This window comes from Salvia hispanica, chromosome 1 (assembly GCF_029641045.1).
Source record: "Salvia hispanica isolate PSC_SH4W2 chromosome 1, Shi_PSC_v1, whole genome shotgun sequence".
Taxonomy (NCBI): domain Eukaryota; kingdom Viridiplantae; phylum Streptophyta; class Magnoliopsida; order Lamiales; family Lamiaceae; genus Salvia; species Salvia hispanica.
This window is the reverse complement of record NC_142692.1, coordinates 45,703,940-45,715,947: the sequence shown is the minus strand read 5'-3', so window position 1 is coordinate 45,715,947 and position 12,008 is coordinate 45,703,940. Positions and strand designations below refer to the sequence as shown.

General features: G+C 41.2%; 2 protein-coding genes across 2 annotated transcripts; both read right to left on the bottom strand.

The window, feature by feature from the left end:
• Positions 1-686: 686 nt before the first annotated feature.
• LOC148933940 (putative late blight resistance protein homolog R1A-3) lies at positions 687-3,851 on the bottom strand. The gene is made up of 2 exons (XM_089069552.1): positions 1,056-3,851; positions 687-887 (listed from the first exon to the last, which is right to left on the bottom strand). Exon 1 carries the CDS (start codon positions 3,700-3,702, stop codon positions 1,063-1,065), a length of 2,640 nt encoding a protein of 879 aa, XP_088925678.1. The 5' UTR covers positions 3,703-3,851; the 3' UTR covers positions 687-887; positions 1,056-1,062.
• Positions 3,852-10,476: 6,625 nt separating this feature from the next.
• Positions 10,477-11,572, bottom strand: LOC125188442 (protein SMAX1-LIKE 4-like). Its single transcript, XM_089062592.1, has 3 exons — positions 11,166-11,572; positions 10,875-11,085; positions 10,477-10,782 (listed from the first exon to the last, which is right to left on the bottom strand). The coding sequence occupies exons 1-3, from the start codon at positions 11,291-11,293 to the stop codon at positions 10,693-10,695; spliced, it is 429 nt and encodes a 142-aa protein (XP_088918718.1). The 5' UTR covers positions 11,294-11,572; the 3' UTR covers positions 10,477-10,692.
• Between the last annotated feature and the right edge of the window lie 436 nt (positions 11,573-12,008).

Sequence of the window (12,008 nt, the reverse complement as noted above, 5' to 3'; positions counted from 1 at the left end):
AGAGTGTGAAAGGATGGATCATTTTACCAAAATGAACATGTTAATTTTTATATACGAATCAAATAGAAAAAAAAAAACTATTGGTTGTGGACTATCCTACCGTTCAGTTGTCGTGAGTACTTTGCTAGTAGTAGTAATTTTTTATAGGGTTGTTAGATGGTATGGAAGCACGAAGCATGCAATGAATTTACAAATTTTCAAATAGTTTGAGTATCGACATTGAATAACATCGTTTTTACAATTATTTGAATATTTGATCTAATTTACAACCAAACTCCAAACATTGAAATTTAATCTGCAATTATACTCCAAAAAACCTATGGTGTGTATTTTATACTCCCTCCATCCCGCTTAAGATGACACGTTTTTCTTTTTAGTCTGTCTCAACTAAGATGACACATTTCCTTTTTTGGTAACTTTTTCTCTCTAATTAATACATTCAACCATTTTTTCTCACTCCTATTAAAATATTCATCTTTCTTTATCTCTCTACTTTAATATCTACACCCACATTCTCTCTCTCCAATTAAACACTTTAACCAATAACTCCTAAAATCTCGTACTGGCTAAACAATGTGTCATTTTAGCTGGGACGAAGGGAGTAATACAGTAGTAGTATCATCTAAAAAAAGGACCGAGAAATTCAATAATTTCAATAGAATAATATGAAAGAAGTGCAAGATAAGTTCTTGGTACTCCCAATATGGCAATATTTTATTCACAAAGAAATAGGACAATAAAACAATTATTCACATACAAAAGGGAAACATATTATCATCAACTTAATCTTACATCAACATTACCAAATGCAAAAAACAAAACACAAAGATATGCAACAACACTCGATTTCCCAATCACAGCATCACCAAGTTTCTCCTCTTAAGCATCTGCCATAACAAAAATAAAACAGAGAAGAATAAGTTAATTCCGAGGCAAAGAAGGAAAAGGAAGATTGGTGAAGATTTAACGAGAAAGAGTTAAAATTGGTGCACTCAACTCAAAACAAACACAATCCTGTAAATCATACATAGCTAATTAGGTGGCGATGTTAGTACCTTTTAATTATTCCCATGAAGAAAAGATGCGATCTTCAAAGTTGGTCTTGCAGTAGTCTTCCTCCTGCTTTCTTATAATATCTTCTGCGGATGCCACAGCTCGAGGGCTGCAGTCCACAACCTCCATCGCCTCAAGGGCTCCAATGTCTCCAATATCTTCAGGAATATCCTCCAACTCATAGCAATGTCTCATAATCAGCTTTTGCAGGCCCGGGAAGTTCCGAGTTTTTGCATCCCATTTTTGGAAATTCAGGTATTCAATCAGCAGGTACTTGAGGTTCTTCATGTCGTAATTGGACCCGAGGCACCACTCCGCCCCATTGAAGGCCAGCTCCTTGAGCTTCAGCACTTCAAGATTCTCCAATTCCTTTCCCAAGAACTCCATGTGTGCCCATGGAAGTCCAGTGCCGCTCAGAGTGATTCTCCTCAGTGTCTTCGGGAAGAAGCTCTCGGCCTCAACTTCGATCCCTTTCCCGGGGATCGGATTCAGCACAATGAACCTGAACTGCTCGAGTTTCGTTAGCTTTGAAACAGTGAAGTTGAGCTTCTCCGGAGACTCAATCCACATTGCCAATTTCCTCAAGTTAGGCATGTTGTCAATGACTTCTTCAGTAAAGTAGGCAGCATCCACACTCGCAAGCGTTTGGAGGTTTTCAAGCAGGATTTTGTCGCTTGGACGAACAGCAGGAAGATTAGGGAAGTCCGTCTCCGTGAACCACAGATGCCTCAGCTTCGGCATGCTCCACACCTCATCCGGCAGGAAAGATGCACCCACGAAGATGATCTTAGGCTCCCTCCGAACCATCAGAGTCTCTAGCTTCTTAAGCTCTGTCACCTTCGTTAGGAGCTTCCCGTTGTAGGTGAAAGAAAGGTAAGTCAAATGAACAAGCTCAAGAAACTCATCAGGGAACTGGATAAAGTAGCAAGTAAAAGCATCCAACACTTTGAGAAGATCAAAGGTTAGAAAGAATGGCATAGGATGGTGGTGGTGGGAGCCGAGGTAGAGGAGGCTCCGCGCATAAGTGATCAATTTCGTTTTGTCGTAAACTTCTTCGAGGCACATTAGAATGTTTCTATGAACAGATACACGCCTCTTTAACTTGGCTTCCTCTGGTAGATCTTGACTGTACTTCTTCCTAGCATGGAAGAAATTCTCAAATCCACATTGATTCTCAGCCAGCTCTCGTAAGCTATCATGCATACCGCAAGCCTTCATCCCGCCATTAGTACTCTTCTTCCTAATAGACAAAAGATTCCTCCCAATAAGATCCTCCACCGACCTCTGCGCCACTCTCTCCAAGCCCGAGACGTCTTGATCTGACGATGGCGCGGGTAGGAAGCCCTCAGCAACCCATAACTTGATGAGCTTTTGAATCCGAACCTCACAATCTTCAGGAAATCCACCCATGTAGAGAAAACAGCCCTTGAGGTTACCAGGCAAGTAAAGGTAGCTGAGAGCCAAGATCTCCAAGTAGGAATCCTTCCCCGTTGCAGCAGCATCACCAGTATCTTCTTCAACCCGTCTCCAGTAATCAATCTTTTCTGTCTCCTGAATGAGAAGACCACCAACCACAACCAGTGACAGAGGAAGACCTTTGCATTTCCCGGCGATGGACCATCCGATGTCCTTCAAGTGAGGAGGGCAGAGCAACGTAACCTCATCATCGTCTTTTATCAGCTTATCACCGAACGTACGATAACAGAGCAACTTCCAGCTGTTCTCTGGCTCAAGCGGCTGCATCTCATGAAGCAACTTAGATTTTTTGAAAATTTCATCAGCGACCTTTCTGTGTCTAGTGGTGAGAAGAATCCTGCTGCCGTTCTCCTTATCTGGCAAGGCGCGGGCGATCCCATCCCAAGCAGCTAAGTCCCAGACATCATCCACCACGATTAGAAACTTGAGATTGTAGAGCTCCTGATGGAGGCGAAGGCGCAAGGTCTGCTCGTCGCCCTGGATGGCGTAGTGGCCTGCTTGGTAGTTTTTGCTCTCCATGGTGTTGAGGATCTTGGTGAAGACCTCTTGGTAGTTGACATCTTGCGACACTGTAACCCAAGCACGGATATTGAACTGCTTCCTCACTTGTTTGTTGTCGTAGATGCTTCGGGCGAGGGTTGTTTTGCCGATCCCGGGAAGCCCGGTGATGGGAATCACCAGACGCGATTTGTCATCGTAGTCCAGCCACTCGGTGATGAGTTTGAAGTCTTTCTCCTGGCCGACGATCTTTTCCTTGCCGCTGAAACTGAAGGAGGGCTGCTTGGGGTTTTCGGAGAAGAGATTCTGGGCTTTAGGGTCGTTACGGATCTCCTCCTCCAGCACCACCGCGTCTGCTTCTACCAGTTTTATGTCGTCTTCGAGCTTCTTCATGGTGGTTTCGTCGGATTTGTGGGGGGAGTCGTGTTTGATCCAGTATTCGACCTCGTCTTGAGCGGCGTAGATGGCTTTTCGGATGCGGTTTTGGAGATCCTTCATTTTGTCTCTTTTTAGTTTTGGTACGAAGGGGATTTTGTCGAGGGAGGATTGTAGGGAGGAGACTTTTTCAAGGAGGGATTCGATCTGAGCTTTGGGGACATGAGGAGGGAGCTGGGCGGAATCCAGCAGCTCCTCCAGAGTCTGCCGGAAAGAAGCGATGGCGGAATAGGCCGCCATCTGGTCGGAAAAGGAAAAGAAGAATTTCTGGTTTGAGTGACTAAGTCATACTGTGTCTGAGAAGGTGTATGAGGAATGATTTCCGAGTTGGAACGGTTGAGTTTTGGATAACTGTTTAGACTTAAACAAACGTGATGGTGTGCGTCTCTCACATTGGCTGAGAATATTTAAATCATGCAACTTGCTTTAATTTATTCCATTTTTCCATTTTCTTCTATCCCAAAATTTATTATATTTCACTTTTTTATCATTTTTTTAGTGGGTCTCATATTCCACTAACTCATTTATACTCACATTTTATTATAAAACTAATATATAAAAATAAGACTCACAATCCACTAACTTTTTCAACTCACTTTTTATTACATTTCTTAAAACTCGTGGCGAATTAAAATGAGATAAATTTTGAGGGACGGTAGTAATAGACTTGACATATTGCTAAGTCATTTGTCATCCTATTGAGGTTCACCAACTATTATGAGAATCTTACTCTGTGTTTTAAAGTTGAAATCCTATGATTAAACGACTTTATTTTAATAGGGGTCACCCAAATCAAGAGTTCGTGCATTACTAGAAACCTGATTAGATAACCGATATTGGAAATTTTCTATTTAATTATCATTTTTCTCATTTATTTTATTTTACTAATTTAATTTTAATTCTCATGCTATATTATTCGCTCATATTTTTATAGGATAGATATAGTATTTACTACGTACTATTCCGTCTCCTTTCAAAAATTAATAAGTTGGGCTTGGACTAAGGTTATTCCAAATATTATTTTCTTGGCAGTAGGTAGTAGTAAAGTTGATTATATTCGATGTGCGTGTATGAGATTCTTGGTCAACTTTATTTGTAGTACTAGTAATAATAGTAGTGAGATAGGTGGAAGGAGCGACGAAGGGAGAAGGTAATGGTGTAGATTTTGTGGTGGGGATTGGAGAAAAGGCCAACGCAAAATGTTAAAACAACCGAAAAATGAATTGGGAGGATCAGAATAGCGAATATATAATCCTATATTCAATATTCCATCCTTTTCTTATAAATATATAAACTTTTTAATTAATACAGATTTTATACACAATTTATAGAGTAAGAGAACATAGAAAAAAAGTGATAATGAGAACAGGCCCAATCTCATTATGAAGAAAGAAAGTAATTTTTTTAAATAAAAGGTTTTCTTAAGAAATAGTAAATGAAAAATAAAAGAATTTTTATTTTTAAGAAACATATTGTAGAAATCGGTAGAAGGTTTTAATTCTATTCAATGTATCAACAATGTAGAGTTTACATGATTATATAGCCTAGGATTTTCTATACATGGTAAATCCAGATTACACTAATTAAATACGAAATATTCTCTCATATCAATTCCTGATTTTGTGCAATATCTTCTAACACTCCCCCTCAAGCTATGTAACGGGGTTGCCGATACTTAGCTTGCCAAGTACTTCCCGAAACCACTTTGAGTTCACTGCCTTTGTCAAGATGTCTGCCAGTTGATCTTCGGACTTGACATAGGGCATCTCCACCACCTTAGCCTCCAAATTCTCTTTTATGAAGTGTCGGTCTACTTCCACATGTTTAGTTCTGTCATGTTGCACCGGGTTTTCAGAAATACTGATGGCTGCCTTGTTGTCACGAAATAATCTACAAGGTAGAGTAGAGTGGAGGTTCAACTCCGTCATCAACTTCCGTAGCCATAATATCTCTGTCAATCCGCTCTTAATTCCTCTGAACTCTACCTCTGCACTTGAGAGTGCTACTACTTTTTGCTTCTTGCTCCTCCACGTTACAAGATTTCCTCCAACAAAGACAAAGTATCCTGCGGTTGATTTCCTGTCATTCGGGTTTCCTGCCCAGTCAGCATCAATGAAACCATGTATCTCCATGTGTCCATGTTTCTCAAACATGAGCCCATGATCGGCTGTTCCCTTCAAGTATCGTACGATTCTTAGCACTGCCTCCCAGTGCTCTCCTTGTGGTGCATGCATGAACTGACTCACCACTCCTACTGCATATGCAATATCTGCTCTTGTATGAGAGAGGTAGATCAACTTCCCAACAAGTCTCTAATATCTACTCCTGTCGGTCGGTTCTCCATCTTCCTTAATCTGTCGTCCGTGATTTTGCACCATAGGAGTCTCTCCGGGCTTGCAATCTAACATCCCAATTTCTGCCAATAGATCGAGTATGTACTTCCTCTAATTTATGAAGATCCCCTTCTTCGATCTTAGTACCTCAATACCTAAGAAATACTTGAGGAGACCTAGATCCTTCATCTCAAATTCCTGTAATAAATTCATTCTGAGCTCTACTATTTCTTCCTCATCATCTCCGGTAATGATCATGTCGTCTACATAAATAATCAGACACGTAATCTTGCCCCCCTTCTTCTTGAGGAATAGAGTGTGATATGAATTACTCTGTTCATACCCATACTTCTTCATAACCTCTGTGAACCTCCCAAACCATGCCCTCGGATATTGCTTTAACCCATATAATGTCTGCTTGAGTTGACAAACTTCTCCTACCTAAAACTCCTCGGTGAACCCATGTGGTGGTGATTCCATAAACGCGGGTTTTGGTAATTCCCCGTGTTGGAACGCGTTAGTCACATCAAACTGATGAAGTGGCCAATCTTTGTTTGCTGCGATCGAAAACAACACTCTCACAGTGTTGATCTTGGCTAGTGGGGAGAATGTCTCGTCATAATCTACCCCATAAGTCTGAGTGTATCCCTTTGCCACAAGTCGTGCTTTATACCTCTCAATTGTACCGTCTGGCCTTCTCTTTATCGTGAATACCCATCTACACCCAACTGTCTTTACTCCATCAGGCAATCTCCCTTTCACCCATGTATTGTTCTTCATAAGCGCCTTCATCTCAATCAGCATGGCTTCCCTCCTTTTCTTATGTTTCATAGCTTCTTCGGCTGACTGTAGGATTTCTTCTTCTTCGTATAGTCAGCCTCAAAAAGCTCGTGCCATCTTGGTGAGATTTCCTTGCACAAAATTTTTTACCGCATACCGGCTTTTCTTCCCAATCCTCTCGGGGGAAGATCTTTTGGGTGGAATTCCTCTCGTACTTCGATAAGGAAGTATATACCTCCCGGTATCTCCATCAATAGCGTTATCTTCTTCTCGGGGTTCTGTATCAACAGTGTTAGAAATAACTGGACTTTCAAGTGTCGGTTCAGGGATTACCTCGGATATCGTCGGAGGAGAATCACATGGGGGCGGATGAGATTGGCCCTTGTGGAGAGACCTGTTCGGCGGCAGTGACAACTGACTCTGGTGGACCCTCAATTTGAGAAGTTGGAAATGACACAACCCAACTTAGATAGTCCATAGAACTATCTGGAACATTCTCTCCATGACTACTAAGGTGGGTATGGTAAAATAATTCAGTCTCCAAGAAATTGCAGTTCATGGTCGTGGTGATTTTTCTGGTTTGAGGGTCAAAGCATATGTATCCCTTCTGGTTCAGCTCATACCCTACAAACACACATTTGGTTGCACGGGGCGACAGTTTATTTCTCTCGTGTTTTGGGATATGAATATATACAGTACAACCGAATACCTTGGGTGAGAGGTTCATATGTTGTGGAATTTTGGTTTGTTTGGATAGTGTATCGAGGGGGGTTTTCATGTGGAGGATTTTTGTCGGTAGGCGGTTGAGGAGGTAAACTGATGTGGCAATGGCTTCTGGCCAGAAAAACTTGGGGACTTTAGATTCAATCATAAGAGCCCGGGTCATTTCTTAAATAGTCCTATTTTTTCGTTCAGCTACCCCATTTTGTTCGGGTGTATAGGCACAAGAAGTTTGATGGATCACTCCTTTTTCTTTACAAAATTGGGTCATGGGGTTGTTCACAAATTCCCTCCCGTTATCGGACATAAGGGTTTGGATAGTGGTATGAAATTGTGTTTGTATCAGTTTAAAGAAGGTGGCAAATTTATCGAAAACTTCAAATTTATGTTTCAAAAAATAAATCCAAGTCATTCTAGTGCAACATGGACAAAAATCACAAAATATCGAAAGCCATTCCCCCCAATAACTGGTGCAGGGCCCCAAACATCAGAATGCACTAAAGAAAACATGGATTTCATACGAGTATTTGTAGGTTTAAATGACTGTCTGTGGCTCTTAGCCAAAACACAAATTTCACAAGAAAAGTCGGAAGGAATAGAAATGTTTGGATAAAGTAATTTAAAATAACCAGGGGAGGAGTGCCCTAGTCTTCGGTGCCATAGCCGAGTTTCATGCTGCGTGGACCCGTGAGCCAGCATCGTACTGCCATGTTGAGCTATCTCGTCCACGTAGTAGAGTCCCTGCTTCTCAGTGCCACGCCCAAGAATCCTCCTCGTCTGAATATCCTGCAAGATACAAAAGTCGGGATGCATCAGGAGTGTACGATTTAATTCCTTAGTCACATGACTAATAGACATCAGCCTCTGAGATAAAGTAGGGACATATAGGCAATTTGTAAGACGGAGGGTAGGTGAAATTTCAATCGTGCCAGATCCCACAACATTAATCAAATCCCCGCCTTCAATTTTAATATATGATCTCAGAACCTCACTAAAGTCAAGAAAATCATCTCTATCTGGAATCATGGTATCGGTAGCCCCACAATCAAATATCCAGCCCTTGGAATTTTTATCAGTAATCAGACACATGAAATGCAGCGGAAAATTCTCGTAAGGGTACAAACTGATTTTTTGACTCAAAGCTGGGGTAATCATTTAATTTCAAGGAAGACAGGGGTGCATTTTTAATATTCGGTAAATTTGGGGGGTCAAACAAAATGAGGTGGGGTCTTTTTCGAAAATTAGTAAAAATTTGGGGTAAGAAATCATAATTCCCAAACTTTATATTAGGGTTTGGATTTTATCCAAACCCTTTACCTCCTCTGGATGCGTCGCCGACGTTCTTTGCATAATTCCCGGTGCCCCTCACTCCTCCACCGACCGGTGAAGCTTCCTGATGCGTCCCTGCTCCAGTTCCGACAGGTTCCCCATGGTTTCCGGCTTCAATCCGTCGTGGCCCCTCATCTCCGTTCACCCCGATCGTGATTTTTGCTTGGGCCTGTGATGCCCTCGCCTTTTGTCGTTCCTTCCACCATTCTGAGTATCCAAGCCGTTTGAAGCAGGTCTCCCAAGTGTGTTTCTGTTTTCCACAATGGGAGCACCACAATTTTGACGTATCGGGCCTGTTTCCTGGTCGGTTGTTGGTGGCGGAGCGTGGCGGTGGTGGTCCGTTACGGTGTGGAGGTCGTTGGGTCTGTGTGGCGAAGCCCTGGCCGATTTCCCCAAGTGATGAATCGGTATTTCCACCGTAGGCTTCTCCGGTGGGTGTAGGCGACGCCGGTGGCATGATTCGACGTCGAGCCGCCTCCGTCATCACCCATCCATATGAAGCCTCTACTGATGGGGTCGGCTCCTCCTTCAGGATGTCTCTCCGAATCGAATCATACTCCTGATTCAGCCCAGTCTGAAACTTGATTAAACGCTTCTCGTTTGAGTGCGTTCGGAACTGATCAATCCCCTTGTCGCAACAGCTAATCGGTTGTTTCTGGCTTCTGTCAGTGCTGATCCACAGCCCGTGGATCCTCCGGTAATACGTCTCTAGATCGAGACTTCCTTGTATGATGTTTATCGCCTTTTCTTCCAGGTCGTAGATATGGTCTTTGTCGGCTCTGTTCTCGAACGTCACAGCGAGGTTATCCCAAAACGCTTTGGCTGTTTGGTGGTGGGCGAAATCGGCGACGATATCATTCTCGATGTTGTCGACGATCCACGAGAACACCACCAAGTCGTTCTCCTCCCACTCGTCGAACCCCTTACTCCCGGGTTCTGGGGTTCATTCCGGATGTACGTATAGGATACTCGGCCTCCGATTTTCACCTTGATCAATCTTGACCACAGGGGGTAGTTCTTCCCATTCAATTTGAATGCGATGGTGACACTTTTGTTATTTCTCAAACTGGTTATCTGTTCTGGCTATTCTGGATTTGTATCATCTGAATCGGAAAAAAAAAGGTCGGGAAAGGTATTTCAGGGCTGTGATGAGAATTTTCTGAGCCCGGATCGTTGCTGCTCTGAGGCCATGTAGAAATCGGTAGAAGGTTTTAATTCTATTCAATGTATCAACAATGTAGAGTTTACATGATTGTATAGCCTAGGATTTTCTATACATGGTAAACCTAGATTACACTAATTAAATACGAAATATTCTCTCATATCAATTCCTGATTTTGTGCAACATCTTGTAACACATATCATTTTTTATTAAGTAATACGGTATTTTTTAATTTAAACAACAAATTCCAATAGTTTTATTAGTTTCATCCGCATATTTCTATCTTGTCGCAATGTCTTGAACTTGTATCTATCGTAAATTTTGGTTGTTGCTAATGGTTTTATGCAATAAAACGGAATTGTTTAAATTATTTCTAATAAAATAGTTCCAAATAGTTCTCACAGCGTAAATACACCCACGTTATGGAATTTTTTAGAATAAGGGATTTTTATTTTTTCTCTTTTTTCTTATTCATTTTTCATATTAGAGTTAAGGCCAAAAATGGTCCTAAACACATGACCATTTTATCTTTTTGGTCTTAAACTTTATCTTTTGGATTTTTTGGTCCTGCACATATGAAAATATGATCATTTTGGTCCTAAACTAACAGATCCGTCAAATATTTAACAGTCAACATGTTTAAATCTGATTTTGACCCATTTACCATCATTAAGTATATTAACTCTCAAATTATATATTTAATTATTATATTGGACATTATCATTTTAAAATACAACACAAATATATTAAAACACATAATGAAATAAAAATAACATCTGTAGCCTTAATATCTAATCTTTTGCTCTTAAATTTCTAATCTTTTCTCTGACTATCGTCTTTGCCGCCTCAATCTCCTCCATTGCATGAATTTGAAGAGCAGTAGTAACAACAACAACCAAGTAATGGCTAGTGATGGCTATTCCTCCCCACAAGATGGCTGTGATGCAGATTCTGGCGCTGCCTATTATACTTCCTCCTCAACTGATCCAAATCCTCCTATAGTCAACACAAAAAACAAGAAACATCCCTCAATCAATAAATACATTCATCATCTCACAAAATCACAAAAAACAAATACACAAACACACCTTATTAGCATGTGGCTTGAGCCAAGAAGGCAAATGCTCTTTATCCAAAAACGATATCTGATGAATTGTCTCCTTCTCATACTCTAATCTGCATTCCTGACAACACGTCAGAACATCCTCTCCACCTTCCTCCTTCATTAACACCACTTTCCCCTCCGAAACCGGTGACGAATTCTCCGAGAATGCAACCCTCGAATCACCCCCACTCCCACTGCACATTATATACATTTCCAATCCAATCAATTTTTCCTAACTCAAAAACATACGATCATCGCGAAAAAATCGACAAACCTCGTAAGATTGAGCCCAAGCCCGAGCCCGCCAGAGGGGACGGAGAGGGGCTGCAGCCCCCACAGCGCGTCCAGTTGCGGCTGCTTCATCTGGCACTTGACATAAGTCTGATAACTCGCTGTCGCCATAAGCCAAACCTTCACCAAGCTTCAACCAAGTAATGTGGGGTCTTCGAATCGAATCGAGTAGCCACCTTCGTGCCCTAGCTTCACCCCCTTCTCTAGAGCAACTCGAGCGGCGACGCTCATGGCCACCAATCGCCGCAACTGCGTGCGTCCGATCATTCTTCGTGCGTGTGTCCTGCCTCGTTAAGAAATTGCGGTATCCCCGTCGTCTTCCCGGAGCCCGTTTCTCCCAGATCTACTAGGATTCTTCGGTCAAAGATGAATGAGAAAGAAGAAGAATCAGAAAAAAAGAGTTTTTTTTAATTTACTTTTTAGAATAATAATTTATTATTTTAGAAAAAATAAAAAATTCTAAACTAAATGAAATAGGTCAAAATCAGACTTAAACATGTTGACTGTTAAATATTTGACGGATCTGTTAGTTTAGGACCAAAATGATCAAATTTTCATATATGCAGGACAAAAAAAATCCAAAAGATAAAGTTTAGGACCAAAAAGGTAAAATGAGCATATGTTTAGGACCAAATTTGGCCTTAACTCTTCATATTATTTCCCTCACCATATTTATGAATTGACATAATTATACACCTGATTTAAATCTCAATTCTTTAATCCTTCGACTAAAACACTAACTCTTCTGAATATATGAAAACAAAATAAAACAATTTTGAAAACAAAAAAAGATTCACGCTTGCAGAAAACAAAATCTTCCGTCCAC

What these genes read in the sequence shown, in the direction of transcription:
- LOC125188442 (XM_089062592.1), bottom strand. Translation starts at nt 11,293, where the DNA reads ATGGCGACAGCGAGTTATCAGACTTATGTCAAGTGCCAGATGAAGCAG. An exon ending in CTTGGGCTCAATCTTACGAG is followed by an intron (nt 11,086 to 11,165) that starts GTTTGTCGATTT and finishes TATAATGTGCAG; the next exon opens with TGGGAGTGGGGGTGATTCGA. An exon ending in TCAAGCCACATGCTAATAAG is followed by an intron (nt 10,783 to 10,874) that starts GTGTGTTTGTGT and finishes TGTTGACTATAG; the next exon opens with GAGGATTTGGATCAGTTGAG.
- LOC148933940 (XM_089069552.1), bottom strand. Translation starts at nt 3,702, where the DNA reads ATGGCGGCCTATTCCGCCATCGCTTCTTTCCGGCAGACTCTGGAGGAG.